The sequence below is a fragment of the Chamaea fasciata genome, unplaced genomic scaffold (assembly GCF_029207755.1).
Source record: "Chamaea fasciata isolate MVZ Bird 193981 ecotype frontalis unplaced genomic scaffold, bChaFas1.0.hap1 SCAF_14, whole genome shotgun sequence".
Taxonomy (NCBI): Eukaryota; Metazoa; Chordata; class Aves; order Passeriformes; family Sylviidae; genus Chamaea; species Chamaea fasciata.
In genome coordinates, this window is record NW_027094099.1 from 17,490,626 (window position 1) to 17,512,290 (window position 21,665).

Consider the following 21,665-nt stretch of genomic DNA (forward strand, 5'->3'; position numbering starts at 1 on the left):
CCTTATCCAAAACCCATTAAATTCTTTGCACTGACATAATGGGATCTTCAGGGATCCTTAGAGCATTAAGTCTGTGGTTGGTTTGTTTTTCACTGCTCTGATCAATAATGGGGCTGCCAGGGCTGTGCTTGCAGAAGGCAGTGAGCTGGGAGGAACTGTTTGCATTGCAGATGTGGGGATGGATTTTATACCATTCAACTCCCAATCTGCTGTATAAAATCACAGAATCATGGAATTTTTAAGGCTGGAAAAGACCTTTAAGGTCACTGAGTCCAACTGTTCCCCCAGCACTGCCAAGCCCACCATTAAACCATGTCCCCAAGTGCCACATTGACACAGCTTTTAAACCCCCCCAGGGATGGTGACTCAACCATGAAGTCTGCCTCTTAATAGGTTCTGTTTCAGATCTTACATCAAGTCAGGCTGATATTTAATTCCTTCCCTTAATCCAAGTCTGTGTGCTCATTAGTGGGTCAGCAATTGCTTATTTGCATGATTATGTATCACCACAGCAGCAGCTCTTTTATGTAAGCTGCTGATATTTTCACAACAGAAGTGTCTCCATGTTTTTTAATTTGTGCCTTGCCCTCACTTTAGAGGACCTATTTAAAAAGTCTTTTAAGTTTTAGGAAAGGTTCTCACCCTTCCAAAAGCCCTTCTGCAGTCAGAGGGACTCTGGGAGTCAGCAGTGTGTGTTGCTGGCAGGACTTGGGGTCTGCCATGGAGATGCACAGTGGGAAACCTGGGGCAGGTCCTCTCTGGTTTGGCTCTCCCTCTGCAGTTGGAGTGGGCAGCAGATCCCTGGTGAGCTGCAGGAACTTCTCATCTACCAAGACAAGCCCCATTAGTGTCACCCAGGGGTGAGGGAAAGGGTCAGTGTGCCACGGGAAGAGTGGTGGGAAGGAGCGGGGATGTGGGGCTGGGATCTGGAGGAGCAGCTTCATTTCCTCTCTCATAGTCAATGTGTGGTTCCCAGGCATAAAGGTTGGCATTTCAGATACTGCTGGGGAAAACTCAGTCCCAGGCTGTCCCCGGCTCCTCTCTGTGCATGGCTGAAAATCATGGAAAAATAACGAACCAAAGCAGTGACTCAAACAAGAAGTCTGGATAAATTTAGCTCAAATATTCTTGGTATGTTTGTGGTCACTGTGGAAATTGCATCACTTCTTGTTTTAATGATCAAAATATTGCTTGGAAAACTGGCATGGCTACCCGAGGAGAGCTCAAAATGAAATCCTTTAGAAGCAAGTATGTCTTTGGAATTGCCTCACCTGCAGTTAATTGGTTTTGGGGGTTGTTTGTTTTATTCCCGTCTTGGTTAAGGAGTTTTTGGACTGGAGGTTATTGCTGCTTAATTGAAAAGCCACAAGGTTTAGAGCTGATGCACTCTCCAGCGTGATTATCTACTTCATATAAAAGTTCTGGCTGGGGAGTAGGATTCAAAAAGAGTGCTTGTAATTGCTGAAGACAAGACCTCCTCCAGAATCTCCCTGCACGTCTTTCTGTCTTTCACATCAAAGAGCCTTTGAAAATGCTCTTATTTTTGCATCAAACAGGAACTTTTTTCTTTTCTTTTTTTTTTTTTTTTTTTTTTTTTTTTTTTTTTTTTTTTTTACAACACTAATGGACAGGATCCCTTTTCAGATCTCATACATAGCCAGAAAAACAAAAAGTCTGGCTCCTTAAGTGAGCTTGTAATCCTGGCCATAATTCTCCCATGTTTTGCACCTTGGATCTTTCACACAGTGGCAGGGTGGGAATAAAAGCTGCCAAATCAAAGCCATTTGCATGGACAGGACCAGGTTCCTGGATGCAATGGGTGAGAGTTTGTCAAAGGTTAGTGGGGAGGGGAAGAACTGTGCCCTGCCTCATTTTGCTGTCTCTGCCTTGGAGCAGACATCCAAAAATGCTGTGAGCTGCAGCGGGGTCACACCATGGCCATAGGAGCCTCCCAGGCAGAATCCCTGTCCTCCCTTCACTGAAATGGGTGCTGGTATTCCCAGGCACCAGGAAGGCAAAACACCTCCCTGCAAAAGCAGGCATTTCTGCCACTTGGAGGTTTTGTCACAAGTAGGGGAAGGTTTTGTGGGGTTTTTTGGTAGCCCCATTAAAGCTTTGGTGGCTGCCTGGGCCAACAGCAGAGGACTTTGCATCAGGTTTCTCTTCTGCTCCAGACACAGCTGTTCAGGTGATCCTCCCTCTGAGACTGTCTGTCCTGGAAACCAGGATCATCTCTGACTGTTGTGGAAGAGGAGTCAGAAGTGGGAAGTGCTCACATTGAGTTCAGAGAAGCTGCAGTGGAGCCTCATTTTCTTCACTATTTTGTGTGGATTTTTGTTTTCTTTTCCAGACTAACCTATCCATCCCTTTCCCCTGGTGCTCTTCCCAGCTCTGCACTTCCCTTGGCTCTGCTGTTGCCAAATTGTCCCTTCAAATCTCTTCACGCCAGCCATATCCAATATCTTGATTGCATTTTCTTTTTCTCTGCATGCAACACTTTTACTTGAACTGATCCAGAGTGGTTGTCTTAGTGATAAATGGGAAGTGAGGGTAGCAAGGAGTATTTTATTAGTCAAGCAGGCACAGTAAAGAAGCTCATTGAACTGTGTCTAACATGTACTAAGCTTGGATTTTGCTGTGTGGGATGTTTGCCCCCTCAAATCTCTTGAAAGGCTTCTTCCTTTAGATGTGTCTCCTGAACCTATCAGGTTTTTTTTAATAAAAAAATATTATCTCATTCTCCAAACTTTAGTCAGAGTAGCTGGAAGGAATGTGTGGGTCAGTGTCCTTGTGTCACACTCCTACACCTTATGTCTTTCTGGAGGGATGGATTTTGGCTGCTTTTGTGCTCCTTACTTTTGACCAGCAGTGGGGTTGCAGTGCTGTAAATGGGTTTTTCATTGAGGAAGGTGTTTATGTGTATTATTAAAGTGAAACACAAGCTTAGGAGCTGCTTTTCCCAACTCAGAGAAGGTGTGGGATTGCTGAATGTGTCTTTGGTGGAGCTGGTAGAAGATTTGTGCTAAGAAGAGACCTGAGCAGAGACCTTGGGCCCATCTTCCTCTCACTCACACACAACAAATCCGTCCTGAGCCCTCCACACTTAGCCTCTCACAGCTGGGACTAAAAGCGTTTGCTTCTTTCTAAAGCAAATTTTAAATACTTGTCTAAGCAGCAGAAGTGGGCTGGCCATGAATTATTTGCATTCCCCAATGCAAATAATTAATATTTTAATTTTTTTAGAAGAAGAATTCTGAGTAAATTATTTCTGTGAAAGGGAGAAAACATTGGTGTGTGGGATTTTTTTTCCCTTTTGGTGAAAGCTTAAATGTTAGGGAAAAGATTCAGATGTGGAGTTTCAAATTAAATTTTATTTTGTGGAGTTTCAAATGAAATCCAGTCTTAGTTGGGTTTCATGACTGTAATATTTGATTCAGTTGGACAGGAATGGTCTCACTGGAGACACCTTTCATCATTTAACAATCCTCCCTTTCCAGCCATGCCTGGAAACGAACACAAAGAAAATCCAAAAGTGTTGTCGTACCTCTGCACGCTTAATGTATATCTTCCAATTTAAAATTTGGAAAGCAAGAGTGGCATAGCTGGCCTTGCCTGCAGAAGCACATTTCTGAATGATTCAAGCTGTAGGATGGGAACCAAATCACTGAGGCCAAAAGACAAAAATAGAAACTTTCACTCCAGAGCTGAGTCATTCGTATTTTCAATACAGCAACTCTCTGGCCATTTGGAGCTCTCAATAACTTCTCACTGGGGATGGAAGTTAACAGCATCACTGTTCTCTGTGGGCTTTGCTGATCCTTTGCCCCCAAAGAGGGTTTTGCTGGAGGGATGGGGGGTATTCCCACCTTCTGTGAGAGGCAGTCTTTGCCCTGTGCTTGCTGCCCCATTCCTTCCCTGCCCAGAGGGAATCACAGCCCTGCTCCTCTCCCACCAGCTACGGCCCAGAGCAGAGGAAGTGGAGCTGCACTTCACCAACAACCAGTGGGGAACATCCTGTCCTCTTGCAGAGGAGAGGCACGTCCCAATCCCTCGTTCCTTTTCCATGGATAACTGCAGGTGTCATTAGTGACCCTGGATCCATTTTGCACTTTCCAGTGTGGTTTGCACAGTGCCATGATAGGTTTGTCCTGACAATCATATTCCAGTGTAGTTCTTTGTTCTCTCTCTTACTCCATTGCCTTATAATGCCTTTGTGCAGCCTCTTTTATGCTTCAGCAAAGAATAACCAGCTCAGTTCTTGGACAATACAAACAATTCCCAGAGTCCCAGGAATTTGGGAAGTGCACACACAAATGCCTGCCCAGATCTGGCAGTGCTGGTGCTGCCCACTGATGCTGCTGAGTCCCAGTGTTAGCAGGATTTGAGGCTTTTCTGTTCCCTCTTCCCTCATTATCCTGGATGATGAAGAAATGATTGTGTAAGTGTGGAGCTAAAGCCTTTGGAGGCGTCTGTTTCTCATAATTCCATTCTGGAGCCCTGTGAAAAGGCAGAAATCCAGAGCATTTTTCCACCCGGGACTTAATATTTTCCTTTCAGGCTTGCATTAGCAAATGTTCTTTTTCCTTGCAGGTTAAAAGTGTTATAAATAGAAAATTTCCAATGATTCTGGTGATAATTGTTCACTTTACACAACTGTACCTAAAATTGTTAGTGTGCCCTGGGTGCTTGCTGGAGAATGTTCAGTGCAGATCAGCACAATGCATTTGTGGTACTGGCATGTAAACAATTTGAAAATACTTCCAGAATCTGTAATAATAGTGAAAAAGATCCCTTCAGTGCTGGACTTTTGCCTTTGAAGCATTTCTCTGTGTTTCATATCTGGTTTCTTTTGGGGTTTTAAGTCTCCTTTTGGGGCAGTGAGCATTGATTTTGAGCTCTGTTGTAGATGTGGGTGGCTTTTGTGCTCATCATCTTTTCCAGTGCCTTTGGCAGGCAGAGCTTAGTACAGAGCCACTCCTTTAATTAGCTGAAATAATGGATGTTTGGGGGAAATGGAACCACAGGAAATAGGCAGAAAAAGTGTGTGGAGGGCTCCCACTGTCCTGAGAAGCTGGCACATCCCATTTGTTGTGGGAAATATTAATTAGGGTCAGAGGGGCCATGACCCGGTTCTGGCACAGACTCTCCAGTGGGGATTTGGAACTTCCCAGATGAACCATCTTGTTCTCAGTGTCTTCTCGCAGGGGAATTTATTGGTAGTTCTGGCCATTCTTGAATCCTGACAGGAACATTTTAAAGCAGAGTTGGGTGAGCCACATATATTTCACCAAAATCTGAGAAAGGGTGAAGCAGATCACTGGCTTCTTGCTTGAGGCAGCTTCTGGCAATGTGGGCAGGTGGGGGGCACAAAGATCTTGGTCTGTAGCTTTATCTTCTAAGAAGTAAATGAATGAACAAAGTCTAGTAACTTTTTTTTTATTTGATAAAAAGAAACCTTCAAGTGTCAGCTAATTAGAGAAGGACCACAAAAGATACCTTTGCTTCATATAGCATTTTTACCCACTTGGGCTGACTGAAAAAATTATTTCTTTATTTTTTATTGAAGAACACAGGGTTTTGAGTTTTCTTCCTGGTTTAGGATGGGATTTTTCAGTATCTCAAAAATTTCCAGGGGACTGAAAAGTTTTTCTTACCCATCTAAATGGAAAGTGCATTGTAGGGCAGATCCATCATCCTCTGAAATCACTGGAGGTTTCCTGTTAACTGCTTCTCAGTTTGTTGGCCTGAAGTTTTCCACAGCAGCATAAGATGCATGAGTCTGTGGCAGAGACTCAGAAATAACATTAATTAATTTCTATTAATTAATTAATTAGTTAATTTCTATTAATTTTGCAAACCAGCTGGGTAGAGCTTTTGTGGAATAGTACTGAGAAATGTTCAGTGACACCAGTGAGTTTTGGAGTGTTTGGAGGTGCTGGCTTTAAATACTCAGCACATCTTCAACCTCATCCCTGTCCCATTTTTTTATCTGTGCTGTGGCAGCGCTCAGAAGTCAAAATGGCAAAATATTAAGCTGGTGAAGGTTAGCTGTAGCCATCTGGTGCTGTTGAGGAATTAATATCTGAGCTCAGCCCGGAGAGGCTCCCTGCCCACCCCCATCCCCACATCCTCTGCACCAGAGGCTTGGATTTCACTGTAATGGGACATGGAGATGAAAATATCTGTCAAGGCTAAACGGTGCTAGTTAATGCAGACAAAGGAGCAGCCAGCCAGCCATTCCATCCTGTGGCCACTGCAGGAGCTGCTGGTGCTGGAGCAGAGGTGGGTGGTTATCAGCCCCAGGAATTAACAGCTGAACTGGGCATCGCTGGGTGGGATGCTGTGCTAGAGCTTCAGCTCGATTTGCTCCCGTCTCTGGAAATACCTGCACACATTATGACAAGGTCAGTAGCGGTTTTCAAGTTGTATTATTATTGTAATTCTGTTTTTTGGAGGAGGTTAGCTTCCTGATTTATCCTGGGTAAAGCATCTCATTTAAATCTTTCTCTGCTAAATAAAAACATCCTGCCCAGTTGCCAGAGAACTGCTGGTTATCGAAGGGCCTAATGTAGCATTTACAAACTTGTGAGTTTGTGTGTCAGAGATGCAGTGATTTGGGCTGTAAAGACAATAATCATCTGTGCATTGTGCTGCCTTGTTATGCAGCTGTTTGCTGATTCACAGCACTGACCTGCAAACCCTCCCCTTGTACTAATGGCATGCTGTCAATTTAGAAATTTTAAAGGGTTTTTTTCACCTGCTGTAATAATAAGGCCTCTGACAGGGTCTAACTACACATGACCCTAAAATTCTCATGGTACTCTTTATTACTAAAAAAGGCTTATTTTTATTTTGTTTCACTGAGCTGGGTCAGCAGTCTGTTGCACATTAAAAGTGATACCTTGTGCCCTTTTAATGGCAATAAAATAACTTTGTTTTTTTATTTATAACCTCTGGTTTCATTGGAATATTTTTTAAAAGAAAATTAATCTTACCCTTAGCTTTTATAAAGGGTTGTTACAGCAAATCCAAACTTAAAAGTTATTTCCAAAGTATAAATCATTGAAATCAAGAGAGAAATAATTCCAAAGTTAGTTGCTTTTGTACAAGCTATTAAGTGGTGTGAGGAATAGATGATGGATGCATTTTTAGTGTCAGCAGATGCCTCCCCTTTTCCCCTCACTAACAGCCCTGGGTTTGCTTACAGCTTTTCGAGCAGAAAGCAAGAAAAGAAAAGAAGCTGTGGATCTGTGGAGAGGTTAAACAAATATGATGCAGAGATGCAGAGGCTGCACATTAGGGAGTAAACTCCATGGCTTTATTTTCATAGATGTTCAAAGGTGTTAGAGAAAAGAGCCCTCCTCAGTTCAAATAGGCCTCATTTATCTGCTTTTTGGTGCTCCTTTGGGGCAGTGCTCTCAGAGGAAGAACCTGTGCCAGCTCAGGAGCTGCCCAGATATGTGTGCAATAAAGCAGAAAATGGATGGTACAGGAATATCCAAGAAGTCCTGCTGGGCTATCATCCCTTGCTGAGCTGGTTTGCACACAGCAATGTGCATTGTGCAGTAACACAGACCCTGTTGTGCAAAGTGCAGGAGCCGGTTCCTAAATCCATAAAATCTGAGAATTAAAAGCACTTTGCTACATCTGTGCTCAAATGCTCAACGTGTTGCACAATCAAGTCCAAAAACAGAGGTTCAGTGTTACTGAGTTCCAGTATTGCTCTCCTGTCACATTGCTCAAGGCTGGGTGTGAGTGAGGTGACTCTGACAGGAAAGCCATGAAGAGCTCAGGAAAGGAGCAGGAGACATGTAAGGTGAAAAGCAGAGCAGAATTTCTTTGGATTTCAGCCCAGATTTCTGCTAAAAATGGCTGGTGCCTGTATTGGCAAAACTTTATTCCCAGCCTACATGAATGCCACTGCTGATGATAGGTCAGTCGTGCATCTTGTAGAAATAAAACAGTCTTTAGTCAATAAAATGTAGTTTTCGTCATTTATTTTCCCCCCACTGGTGAGTATAAATTAAGCTCATAGAACATGCTGGTTCTTAATTTGCCCTTGTATTTCAGAAGCCAATATATCATTTACGAAGTCACCAGGAAGTCTTCTGTGAACTGGGTAATCTTGTTGGTGAGATGCTAAGCTTTGCCTTGGATGGCGTTTGTGTTTTTTGGCAATTTGGGAATGGATAGCCAAGCTTCTCTCATTCAACCTCTGAAAACTCTTTTAAAATCTGACAGCGCTATGTGAGTACAGCTGCTGGTTGAGGGCAGCTCACCAGTTTTATCTGTATCTCACCAGTTTGCTCTTTCCAGGCTTTCAGTTGATAGTCACAAGGACTGTTTTTTGCTGGAGATTGGCAGCTTCTTCCCTCAGGCCTTAGGCAGGAGGTCAATTTACTCTGCAGAATGCAATCATAGAAGGAAGCTTTGGTGTAAGAAATTTGAGAGATGGGGTAGCATTATCTTGCTGCCAAGAATATTTAATATGGAAATATTGGTTTCAAACAGTAGAATTGCCCAGATTTCTTACATTCAGTGAAACCTTTATTGAATTCTACTTGATGGACATTCAGATGTTCAAAACTGAGCAGTTTTGATCAGATCAGTAAAAATTTGCCTAAAACAAGACTGAAATTGAGTTTAAGGACTAAAATTAATATACTGAAGATTCTTCTGGGAATAAACTCCATGGAGCCAGCTGTGACCTTCCAGTTCCTGGAGATCCCAGAATTCCTAGAACCTAACTCATGGCCCGTGTTCCTCCGGTGCTGGTGGCACCAGGGGTTGTGACTGAGCCATTGCACTACTGAGGACTTCAGAAATTGTGTGGGGTCCAAAAATGCAAGGGGAAGCCCAACACATTGGCTGAGTTGTTTTGTGAAGTAGTCATTTGGCAAAACACAGAAGTGGTTTTGGGATTAGGGTCAAGCAGGCAGAGTTCCTCCTTCCCTCAGTCACAACTCTGTGACCCTGCTTATGCTGGTTTGAGTGGGGCAGCTCCAGCAGGAGAGTTGGAAAATGCTCCTTTAAGGAGAGTGCTGTGTATGGGAGGTTGGCTGGAGACTTCTCTGCTCGAGGGGGATGTGACACCAGGATCGGATGAATCTCTGATCATGGGATTCTTGTACCTCCACCCTCCGAGGCCATGATCTAAAATCAAAGAGAGATGGTCCTGCTCAATTCTTTGGCAGAAAGGCCGTGCTTTTATATCTGGAATGGCTGCAGATGTGGGCCTTGAGTGACAGTCCCCAAAATCAGGACTGAGGCAGGAACTGAGTAAAATATGTCCTCCCTTTCTGCAATCTGTAGGAAGCAAATTGAGGTGGCTCTGCTCTGTCAGCCCTGGTTTGCTGGGCTCCTTGAGCAGGAAGCTGAGGAGCTTTCCAGCTGTTTTGTATCTCCAGTGTGAGGCATTTTTTCCTCCGAGGGGAATTCCACGGCTTCTCTCTATGTTCAGGATTTCATCACAGGGTGCCAAGTGGGGAGGCTGCTTGTTCCAGTAACTGCAGTGTTTGTTTGAATCTGTACTTTTAAAATTTTCTTAGTCCAGTTCTGAGTTGTTTTGACTGGAGAAATACTTTGCTCCAAAGCTCTCCCTTCCATCATCCTTTAAACATACTTGCCTAAGAATATTTTTTTCCAATCTTTGGTGTCCATGAAAATGAAAATTAAATCATATGTGATATTTTTCGTGATCTCTTATAGATGTGTGGTCTGCTTTAAAAGAGTAAACCTAATGCAGGAAGAATTTATTTTCCCTTGTACTCCCTAAAATTAGAGAATTACAGAAGCACTACACCCATTACCATGAACTCTGAGATACTGTTTGTTGTGCTGTAATTTAATCCCACTTTCATGGGCCTTGATTTCTGCTCCTTGTCCTTCACAAGTCCTGGGAAAGGTTATTGGTGAGGGCACACTTTTAATGGCACAAACCTCTGGAGCCATCTCCAGTGTCTGAGCGATTTGAGCTTCGTTTAAATAATTGATGAGAAGTGTTAGTCAGAACCTACTGGTGATTCAGACTGCATTATTCAAAGATATTTACTGACAGTTATAGATTGCTCCGAATTTACTTCTCTTTCCAGGCTCCATTAAACGAGGCCCTGCATGACATATGTGACTATTTAAAAAAAAATAAATCCTTGTTAATACATGTGAAGAACTGTGGGATTATGTGCCTTATTTAACCAGTTGTAAATAAGAAATAATAATTCATAATGCTTTAGCAGGAAAAATCACTTCGTTTTCAAGTGGAAAATGCTTTTTTCCTCTGTCTTGCTTGTTGTTCAGGAGTGGACCTGTAAACATCTTGTATTTCAGTCACTTTAATGCAGCTTTCCCTGTACTGGTAGCTGGGGAATGGTTGGGTATGAGGCTTCCTGCCTGCCTCATTAGCCACCAACCAAAGCATCTTCTCTAATGGCTTCATCTTTTAATCTCTGACACTTAAGAGCTCTTCTGGCTCTCAAAACCATTTAGGAAAAGAAAGTCTGATATAGGAGATTCTTCAGAATTGATTAAGGTGATACTAGGCATCTTGCAAAATCTCCTTTTACCTTCCCCCCCCCCCCCGAGTAAATATTTCCAATTTCTTTCATTTCACACTCGTAGAGGTGCCTAAAATCCTGATTGAAACTGCTGGAGGACAGTGGGATTCTATCAGGCTGTTGACAGGAGTGAAGTGTGACTAAAGCAAGGCCAGTAATACCAGATTTGCCTTTCAGATTCCTGGCTTTGTCAGAATTCCTGCAGGTGCCAGTCCCATGTAATTGCTCCTCTTCCCTTATTCCTCAGCGGGAGGAGGAGTGTGCCAGGCAGACGAAGGGTTCATGTGTCCATGTGTGTAAGCTTCCACACCTTCCTTTGGAAACCACCTCCAGGAGCCATTGGGGAACTCAGCGTCCCTCTCAGTTTCATGTCCCTGTTGGGAAGTACTTTCACATTTTATCACTTTCCTTTATCAGGCTCTTTTTTATTTTTTTAATTATGTGCAGTAAATATTCCACTGAAAATCACCAACTTCTTTTATTCCCAGGATTCAGTGATATTGCAGCTGTGCATGAGTAAGGAGCAGGTACTTCTACCTGACTTCTCTTTCCTGTTTTTCCTGCAGGAACTGTGGACATGGGTGGCAAACAGTCCACGAGTGGCGACGTCTCCGTCATCCAGACCCCTGTGACAGAAAGCATCCAGGATGCCTACAAAGCTGGGGACACCAGCAAGGCCCAAGAGTTGATTAGGTTGTCCTGTGAGGAGACTGCACTGCAAGTGGAAAAGGTTGGGTTGGGTTACTGCTCTCTCTCAGATTTTATTGGCAAAGATGCCAAAATTTCAAGGTGCTGCTGTCTTCTGTCATTTTTTCCTGGAGAAAATCCATTCGGTTGTATGGGGATCTGCAGAAACTTGCTCAGGGACACAGTTTGCCCTTGAAAACACAGATCAGGAGCGTGGGACAGACCACAGGGAGCAGTGTCTGTAGGAACAGGAGGCTGTGTGAGGAGGGGTGCTGCTGCTGTGGTCACCAAAACAGAGAAATGGATTTTTCCCTGTAAAAAGGAAGCAGTTTAAAGACTTAGCAAAAAATGTATTCCCCCATCAGTGCAGAGATGGTTAATGGCCCCCTGGGAAGATTTTACTGCCTGTGTGTGGAATTTTATCACAAACTCTGTGCCAGCTTCTGCGCTGCTCTGCCTTCAGAGCCTGCTCTTCACACAGAGCTCATGTGAGTGTTTTGGGAGGGTCCCTGCATGTCAAGTCCAGTCATTTTGGCTATCTCCAAAACAGGTAATACTGCATTTTGCAACTGAGCTGTGCAAATACTTTTTCTGTTGGTCCTTGAAAAATGGGTTTGCACTCACCTTTCTGTGCCTCAGGCACCTATGTGAAAAAACCATACAAAAGAGACATACTGTCATACAAACCCCAACAAATTAATATAATACATTTATCACCAACAATTACAATGGCCACTGGTGTTTATGACATTCCCAATTAACCACGGCGACAGTGCCTTGGCGTGGGCAGAAACAAACCCATCTACCTCTAGAAGCACTCTTTCTCTCCCTGCTGCCCTGAACAGAGAGTTTCTTCTGCTGTGTTCCCTTCCCCAGTGTCAGCTTTTAGGCATTGCAGCAGCATATGGAGATCTGCAGGCGGTGAGGTACCTGCTGAAGGAAGCGTTGGTGGTGTTACCCACAGAGCCCAACGATGACAATGCAGCGGTGGTGGCGGCGTATTTTGGGCACAAGGACATCGTGAAAGAGCTGCTGGATTCCCTGCGTGGTAAGCCCTGGGCTGACCCTGCCTCTCCTCAAGTTTTCAGGAGCTGTGTGCTAGCAACTCCGAGCAGGCATTTGGGTTTTTTTGCATTCCTTGGAAGGGGAAGGCTTTAGCCATGGGAAAGTGCGTGGAGGGATCAGATCTCTGCCGTGCTTGAAGAAAACTTCCCCCCTCGGGGGTAGAGAAACACATTCATAAAAGTATTCCATGTTTGCAGACTGGAAGTGGAGGAAGATGCCATTGAGACAGTTCATTCCTGTCAGGCCTCACAGCTGGCTAACATCCCAGACCCTACAGTGAAATTAGGGGATTTTCAGGATGCAGCATCATCCCACTGCTGATCCAACAATCTCAGTGGTGCTGGCAGTGAGTGGCCTGACTGGTCAGGGACACTTGGGGTGCACAGCTGACACCCACTTTGTTCTCTGCTTGACATTTTGTTTTGACTCTCAGGGGAATTCCTTCTTTAGAATAATCGTTATATTTTACTGAAATTTTATTACAGTAATTATTTCAAAGCAGAGACATTTTTTGACTCAGACACGATTCCTAAGGCAGCAGTGGGGGCGGGGGGCAGAGCACAACTCTGACTCAGGACTTAGAGCTGTGTTTGGGTCCCTGCTGCTCTCTCAGTGTTCTGTGAACTTGGCAGCTGCTTCTCCCTGGGGCTTTCCATTTGAGGTCCAGAGGTCCTGCAGAACATCTGGGGCAAATCCTTGACCTTAGGCACTGCAGTAACACAAGAGCTAAGCTGGCTTCTGCAATATTTAACCTCAATATAGCTCTAGCTCCTCACTGGGACTAAATAGTTGCCAGTGGCCTCACTGAGAGCAGGAATAACCTGTTGGGAAACCTGCTTATTTGGTATCCTGTTAGAGCACTGGTGAGCAAAATAAATGTTGCAGTTTGGGGGGGTGCAATTAAATGAAACATTTCCTTCAGCCAGAAAGGAAACTGAGTAACCTAGTAGCAAAAATGAAATTATATTAATATGGTACACTGAGTAATGAAAAGTGACTTAAGTAGTTTCTGGAAGCTTAGTTCAGAAGTGACCAAATTCCCTCCAACTCTTGCTTCGGGGGGGGTCAGGGGAGGAGCTCTGTACAAACAGCAGCTTTCAGACATCTTTATGCAGAACCTTCCAGCTGTTTTCTTGGGAAGTTACACAGAAACCAATCTCAGGGCTTAGGTATAAATTGAATAAATTTGCAATTTGGCTGTTGCACTGCAGTGATTCTCCCTGGAACAGTGAGAACTACTTGTGGCTTACAGCTTAAGTGGAGCCCATTTTTTTGCAGCAGGAGGGTGAGGGATTTATTGGAGTTGTTAAGAATGCAAAGAGCGATGTAATTTCCACATGGATAAGCTGCAAAAAAGCCTTGACATGTAAGACTTGGACTTGTGGATGTTCCTGTAGGTGTTTCAGAGAGGATGTGAATTTGTAAAATATATGGAGGTAGTACAGGAAATGAGGGAAGATTTGGGGACTGCTTATTGTTAGCGGAAATAATTCTGTCCTGGGCATTTAGTTACATGCCCAGAATTAGGCACACCTAGAGCAAAGTTGAGTTCTACAGGAAAACATTATTTCTGAAAAAAAAACAGTTTGAGAATGACTGAAACATCAGCAAATTCACGCAGAAATCAGAACATGGTGTTGTAGTTTTTAGCCTTAAATGACATTTGTCTGACTTTACTATGAATTAATAGTAAAGAGTTGACCAAAAATGAAATATTTGAAGGGGAAGTGAAAGTTTTTGTTGGAGACTTCAGGTTGCAGCAAAAACAAGCTAAAACAATTCTTTTTTTGTTGACTGAAGCATTTATTTTTATGTATCCATTAACATGAAAACTCATCTGGTTTTCCCCATTCTTTGTATCCCCTTTCATGAACTCAGAAGAAGTGGCCAGTCTTGGGTGTTTGGATCTAATGTCTGTTTGGATCTGGATGCAAAGACAGTCCTTACCATCCCTGTTTGGGGTCAGATGTTTATTTATCTGCTGGTGTTTCAGCAGAACTGTTGCTGCCTTATGAATGCTTAGGTCAGGGACAGATAAAAACATTCAGCCATTAGCTGGGTGGGTAAAGAAGAACAGTTAAGCAAAGCTGAAAACTTTGTGCCTGACCAGATTAGGACCCTTCTCTGACACACTTCTGCAGTGTTAACCTGTTCCTTTTGTCCTCAGGAGCTTTACCCTGTCCCAAACCCCTTTGCACAGCCACTGTCTGTGGGTATTCCTCGCACATCGCAGCCCAGTGCCACCAACTAAGCCACATTTTGTATGTTTTTGGTAGGTCCTAACACTTGCCAGCAGCTCCTGAACTGGATGCTGGCCATAGCCTGCCAGCAGGGCCATTTGGACATTGTCAAGCTCCTGATCCGTGCCTACAGTGCTGACCCTGAGAGCTGTGCAGTCAGGAAGAACGAATTCCCCGTCCTCATCCGCCTGCCCCTCTACGCTGCCATAAAGGCAGGTGTGTATTTGCATGCTTCCACATTTTGCCCCTTTTCTGCCAGGGCTTCAAAAAATGGCTGAGCTGTTCACACACAGGATGGTATCCATGGCTTGTCTGGAGCTGGATTTCCAGCAGGATGAATGAAGATAAAATTGGCTCTGAATCTTTCGGTTCAGCCAGATTGGAGTCAGGGCCTTGCGAAGTTAGATTACTGTAACTACTGAGAGGCTGAACTTTCCTCTATAAACTCCTTGGGAAAAGACCCTTAAAAACCAGAATCCTTGCAAGTAAAAGCATTATTGTTATGGACACTCTGGCACACATGCTTGATTTAGGCTGAATAATTTACACTTCAAAGCACAGCTGTGTGTATAGTTTAATAAGATGGGAAAAAAAGAGAAGAAAGAAAGAGCCTGGGCCAGCACTTTTGCACAGTGTCTTTGCTGTCTCAGTTTGACCAAACTGAGTCCTGCCACTGGAGGAAACAGCCTTTACACAGTTCAGTTTCTTTTTTGAACACCCCCACAGTTTTTTTCAGAAGTGGTTATTTCCCAGGATTTCTGTTCGGCTCCTTGCTGGTTCATTTACATGAGGTGAAGGGAGCAAACAATCTGCTTTTCTCCAAAGGGAATGAAGATGTAGCTGTGTTTTTGTTGCGGAATGGAGCTTTCTTTTGTTCCTACATCCTGATGGACAGTCCTGAATCCAGCAAACACCTTCTGAGGAAGTATTTCATTGAGACAACCCCACTACCAGGTAGTGCTCCAGCAAAAACAGTAAGTAACCATTTATCTGCCTGAGGAGATGCTGTTTTAAAGGGGCATCATGTTAATAACTGATAATTCTCTTTGCATGCTATGTGGCTGCTGCTTCTTCTCAACCAGGGGCCTTGTGGTTTGCTGCCCTTTTAGAAAGCCGTGAAAGTAGCTTTGATGCTGAATTACAGGATGTAAAACATCAAGGCTTTTAATTGCATGCTGTGCAAGACACAGCAGCACCTTCTGTGGGGCAATTTAAACACCATCGTGTGAGCCAGGGTGTGCTGGGCAGAGGAAACACCAACTTTGGGCTCAAAGTCTTCCAGAAAAGAAGCTGGGCTGCTTCTAGCACAAGTTTCCCCTGTGCCCCCAGGGTCATCACTTCCTTTAGGTTTTTGTTGTGCCCCCTGGTTGCAGGGTTATGCCACAAACTCTGTGGTGTCCCCAAGGGCTGGCATGGCACAGAGCTGAGCGTGGGAACCCTTCTGTGTCAGACAGTTGAGGTAAAAATGGGCTTGGGTGGCTTTGTGTTAACAAGGAGCATGAGCAAAGCAATGATCTGCTGAGTATCTTCCCTACTTCAGATCCTCAGCAGTAAAAAAGTGTCTCGCACTGGTATTGTTACTACTTAATAGGGAAGCACACAGTGTTTTGTATTATTTATACTGTTCTCCAGCAATTCAGATCCCTGAGCTTTCAATTCTTACGGTTTTAATCACGTCACAAAAATTTTGCAGTGAAAAGATGTCCCTAATCAATCCAGTTGAGTGTCTGCTCAGCTTGTAGCATTGCAGGCTGTTGCTTCTGCTTTGGTGTTAAGTGAAAATAAGGAGAGAGGTTTTAGTAGCTTTATAAACTTCTCCATTCTCTGTTTTCCCGCGAGAATCCTCTCACTGGGTTCCTTTTGACACCCTGGGTGTTAGACCACATAAGTGAGCTTGACTTCTTTAGGTTCAATCAGTAGATTTAGAGCCCTCCCTGTGCTACTCCTAATTCTGTTGATAGATAAACAAAAGGAATCTGAATTCTAGATGTGGATAAGAGTTGATGAAATGTCTTTCAGAAGAAAAAAAGAAATTCAACTGGATAATTCAGCTTGAATAAACTTGAAATAAATGTTTGAATCACAGGCAAGAGGTCTGTTTTCGATGAGAATTTGCTGGCAATATTTAACTTAGCTGCTGTAAAAATGACTCAGCTTTGCTGTTGTCACACCCTAAGCGAAAAAGAGAGCAGTCTTCAGACATCAGCTAATTGCCAGAAGGGCCTGGTTTGAAAAGAAAGAAAAAGAAAAAAAGCAGAGGAAAAAACGTAGAAACTTGACCTTGATTCTCCTAGTAGCTGTTTATTTTTAATATGTTTGCTTATTTAATGCTTTCTCTTTGAATTCATTTTGGCAGACTGGGACAGATTCAGGAGGATCTGTCCTAGTTTGTCTGCAGAGCTCAGATCTTTGGAAGTGACACTCACACACCCTGATAACTTCTTAAAAAACAACTTTGTGGCAGCTGCAGACAAACTACCTCGGCGCTTTCTTCTTGTCTCTGAGGGTTCATCCTGAGATGGATTTTGCACTGGGAGGAAGCAGAAATGGATTATATGGAGATTGGGACGTGTGTGGCAGCCAGCTGGATGTCAGAAAGTTCTCCTCTTGGACAGGGAGGGCAAACCAAGCTCTGATCATTTCAGAGTGAGCCCAGAACTTCAAAAGGCTTTGTCCCTTCTGTGCTATCTCTGAGTGGAAACACTTGAGCACAGCTGAGCTCCAATCGATTTTACAGTAGTGAATGCAGAGCTATGCATAAAATGTGCCTGAGAGCTGGTTTTGGCTGCCACACCTTCCAGACAGCTCTTGCACTGAGCAGAGCTGCCCTTTCTCAGGCAAGAGGAGTTACATCTCATTTTTCTAATATCTGTTTCTCCTTTTTTTTTTTTTCTTTCCTGGCATAAATTTATACCCACAGCAAACCACAGTTTTGCTAAAGAGAGGAAGTGGTCCATTTTTACAGGAACAGGTAACAAATGCCAAAGAGAACCTTTGCAGTGAAGTGGCTGGGCACAGATTCCAAACTTCAATAGACGTAGTCAGCAGGGAGATAAATTAACTTTCCAGTGTGTACAGTGTGAGATATATTTAATTTTTCCATTGCAGGCCAGAGAAGAGTTTTGTCTGCTGTATTTTCCCTAGGAGATATTTTACCAATAATTTTATATTCAAGCATACAAATGTATGTGTGTGTGTGGGATCCTCCTCTCATTTCTTTATCCTGGTAATCTCACTTACATCACCATCAGCACTGAGCTCTGCAGCAGTCCCACACAACATTCAGAGCAGGGTTGTTGATGGAGGGAGCAGATCCCTGTCCTCAGATTATCCCATCTGCAGCAGGAGCGAGGTTCTGATGGAGCATGTCCCGTCATTTAGGAGAAATGCACAACAGCCTTTCTTAATCACCTTACCAGACAGCCTCAGATTTAAGTAAATATTTTTCATATTTATAGTTGATCCTTTGCCCAAGAGCAGCGGGGTTTCTTGCTGCTGCACAATTTCCAGTCTTTTGCCTCAGTGCATCCCCTGACGTTGCTGCAGTAGAAGATTTCAATTTAGTCTTCAGGGCTTGTATTGAGAAATTCTTCCTTTGGCAGGAGAGGGGAGTCTGAAGAGGTTTTCCTTGGCCTTCTGAAGAGCAGGGAGCTGCCTGCAGTCAGCCCTGAGCTAACGTCCTCTGAACTCTGTCCCTGGTTTAGCACAGAGTTCACCACCAGCCCCAAAGAGAAGAGGGTTGGGCTGAGCTCTGCGACTTTGGCATCACAGACCTTTGGCATAAAAGAAACAGCTTTTCTGGGAAAAAACAGTGCAGATGATTAGGTGTCAGTTGGGGAGTGAATCCCCTCTCTTTGTGGCACTGCTGTCAGGATTTCTTTCACTTAAATAACATTTTCACTGAAGAGTCCTGAGCCAAGCAAACCCCTAACCGCTGATACCAGGTTACTGGTACCAGTTGAACTTGGTCCACTGTCTCTAAGTCAGATACAGGGATTTGGCAGGTCCTCTGTTTTGCAGAGACACTGACAGTCCTTTTCTCTGGATGGGAAGGAGGGCACTGATTGCTGGGATTCAAAAAGCTGCCTTGGATACATGCAGCACTGATAGCAGGTGCTGGATTTCACAATCTTGTCTGTGGTTTGAGAAGTCATTATCTGCATTCTACAGGTATCTCCTTATCACATTAAATACCCAGAGGCCATACCTCTGCATTTTTGAGGGGAACGATAGAGGGCAATCTAAATGCAAAATATAGAGATGGATTATCAGTCTGCAAAGAGGAGCAGCACAGACACAAGGTCCTGCTTGCACCCCCTGAAAGAAGGCTGTAATTTGTATTATTACTGCATTGGTTGGTGTACTCAAGGACAAGTACTTTTTTCCTAAGCCAAGGGAATTGTGGTACATGTTACAGGTGAGAGAAAAGTTCAGAAAACTGCTTACTGAATTTAAAGCAAGAGTTTCTAAGCAGGAAGCTGTTAAATATGCAGGCTTGGGATATCTAGCAGTAAAGCAGGATATGTTTGGTGTGAGAGTGAAAGCTTTGCAGTGCAGCTCCCATTGGGTGCTGTGCACTTTGCAGTAGCAGTGGAAAATCAAATCTGCTTAATTTGATTTCTTGTTGCTGCTGGCTTGCTGTGTTTTACAGGGGTGCCTTGTGGCATGGCAGTGGATGTAGCTTTAAACAAACAGCTGGAGCTCTCTGCCTTGGTTTCCCCAGTGGCACAATGGGCATAATATTTCCATTCATATTTGCAGGGCTGTCCTGAGGCATCACGAGTGAAGGTTTGAAAAGCACAGTGTCTACACTAAGCACAACTGCTGTCAATATCTAAAAAGTGCATCTGTTTGTACTTACCCTTTGTTCCATTCTCCTAAATATTTGAACTGTCTGATCTACATGACCAGTTCTGAGTCTCAAATAAGCATTTGAGACAGGCCTTTGTTTCCCTTTCCTTTCTCTCCCTTCCCCAAATACATTCCTTTTAATTCTAAATTTGGGATTAAAAGTCCAAAGAGCTAAATACTGGGTATTGGAAAGCAAATTGAATTTGCTGTCGGGTTCTTGCTGCCTCCTGGTGGAGAAGTAAGTCATTCCGTTGAGGCTGGTTTTGGGGTGAGTTAAGTCAAAAACAACAAGTTTATGAAAACGTTTTGGGAATATAATTTTTAAAACGTGTATTTCAGGACAAGGATTGGAATGCAATGAGGTGATCTTGAAAATGAAGCCTTGGGTTGTTTCCTTGCATTGATGACCACTATGTGTTCACACTTTCTTCTGTCCAAGCTGGACCCTGAATAATTTGGCTGGTGAAGAAGTCCAGGTCCCCTGCTTGAGCTTGCTCATGGTCTTTGGAGTGAAATCATGGAGCAGATATGGCAGGGCTGCTGATATCCAGGCATGATTTCAGCTCTGAGTCAGTTTAATTCCTAGAAGCAGATTGGAAAATGAGCAGAATGGGAAAGTGAGCAAAATGTTTATGGACTGTGCTCTGCTCTGCCAGATTCCCAGTGGTGTAGCACAGGCTGAGGGCAACTGGCATTTCGCTTATGTGGTTTTCTCTTTTCTCTTTGACACATGCAGGCTTTGTGTGTGAACTGGTCAAACCTCAAACTGCCCTGGGTGGATCTAGACTGGCTGATTGATATCTCCTGTCAGATAACTGAGCTTGATCTCTCTGCCAACTGCCTGGTGTCCCTCCCATCTGTGATCCCATGGGGGCTGATAAACCTTCGGAAGCTCAGCCTGGCTGATAATCAGCTGACAGAGTTACCCAGTGTGCAGTCCTCTGATGAGATCATTTGTACGAGGTGGGTGCTCCACACAAAGCTGAGCCTGTAGGGAGAGCAGCCTCAAACTGGGCTTGAGGGAGATTGTGTGAGGGGAGAGTGCATTGCAGGAGCTTCTTGGTCTGTAATCTGTCTGCTGCAAGGTTTAATTTAGGATTTGCTCCTCTGCGTTCTCAGAGTTTCCAAGTTTGTTGTCAGGACAGTTGTGGGGACTTTTATTCTTGTTTTGTCTCATGTTGCCTTTGCTCTTCTCCAGCTGTGGTGAGCCCCATTCCTCTAAGCTGGCTCAGAGTGACGTTTACTGCCTGATACCAATGATTTGACCTGCTATCTATCCAGACCACTTCTCTCTGCTCCCCGGAAGGGTTAATTTTCTAATTAGGGTTTTGTGCTTTGCCTTGTGAGGCTCTTTTCAGCTGCTTTCATTCCTAACTGAAGCTGTCCTGGTAAAGCAGATGTCTGTGGCAACAGGAGCCTTTGCTGCTGTTTCACTGATGCCTGACTGAGATTGTTCTGTACTCACAGGTTACTTGAGGTTGACGTATCCAGCAACAGGCTCTCCACTCTCCCTACTGGATTCCTACATCTTAAAAACCTTAAAAAACTCAACGCTTCCAAAAACTATATGGAGAAGTTATTTGACGAGGAAAACAGTACGTACAGTCCAGTGTTTGGCTTGCGTTTCAAGGCTGAGCTGTAGGGAAGGACCCAAAAATGTTAAAATAATGGCTTAAATTCCTTAAAAACACTCATGCTTATACCACGGCCACAATGTTTCATGTTTTCCAGCAACTAATTGGATTGGTTTAAGGAAGCTGCAGGAACTTGACGTCTCTGACAACAGGTTGGTGGAGCTTCCAACGGTTTTTCTATACTGCTTCAAGTCCCTAAACATACTGAATGTTTCCAGAAATCAGCTGAAAGTGTTTCCAGATCCCTGGGCCTGCCCCCTGGTAAGTTGAACTGCTCTGACAGAGTCAGAGGCTGAAAAAGCTGTTGAAACAATGCAAAAAAAAAAAAAAAATTGACTGTGATGCTTCAAAAGCTGTTAGAGGCTTAAAAGGCTGTTCTGTAGGAATGCCCCTGCCAAATTTGGTTTATGGGTTTCAACTCCAGTCTTTCTGAGGTTCCACCCTGTTCTCACCATGTTGATGGCATTGGTGGAAAAGTTTTAGAAATGTGTCTTACATGGATGTATTAATTTTCTCTGTAGTTCCTCTGAGCAGAAGTACTGTTAGGATCATTTTACAAACCACCCAGCTTTCACCAGAGATAACTTTGCCCAAACCCATGGCAAACTAGGACATCTCTATCAACACCCATCTCT

General features: G+C 43.8%; 1 protein-coding gene across 1 annotated transcript in view; it reads left to right on the forward strand.

The window, feature by feature from the left end:
• LRRK1 (leucine rich repeat kinase 1) overlaps window positions 1–21,665 on the forward strand; it is a 72,509-nt gene that overhangs the window by 8,308 nt on the left and 42,536 nt on the right. The window contains exons 3-9 of the mRNA XM_066196145.1: window positions 11,120–11,283; window positions 12,117–12,288; window positions 14,582–14,761; window positions 15,371–15,519; window positions 20,133–20,359; window positions 20,864–20,991; window positions 21,128–21,291. Coding sequence (XP_066052242.1) covers window positions 11,120–11,283; window positions 12,117–12,288; window positions 14,582–14,761; window positions 15,371–15,519; window positions 20,133–20,359; window positions 20,864–20,991; window positions 21,128–21,291 — 1,184 coding nt within the window. The remainder of the gene's footprint in view (window positions 1–11,119; window positions 11,284–12,116; window positions 12,289–14,581; window positions 14,762–15,370; window positions 15,520–20,132; window positions 20,360–20,863; window positions 20,992–21,127; window positions 21,292–21,665) is intronic.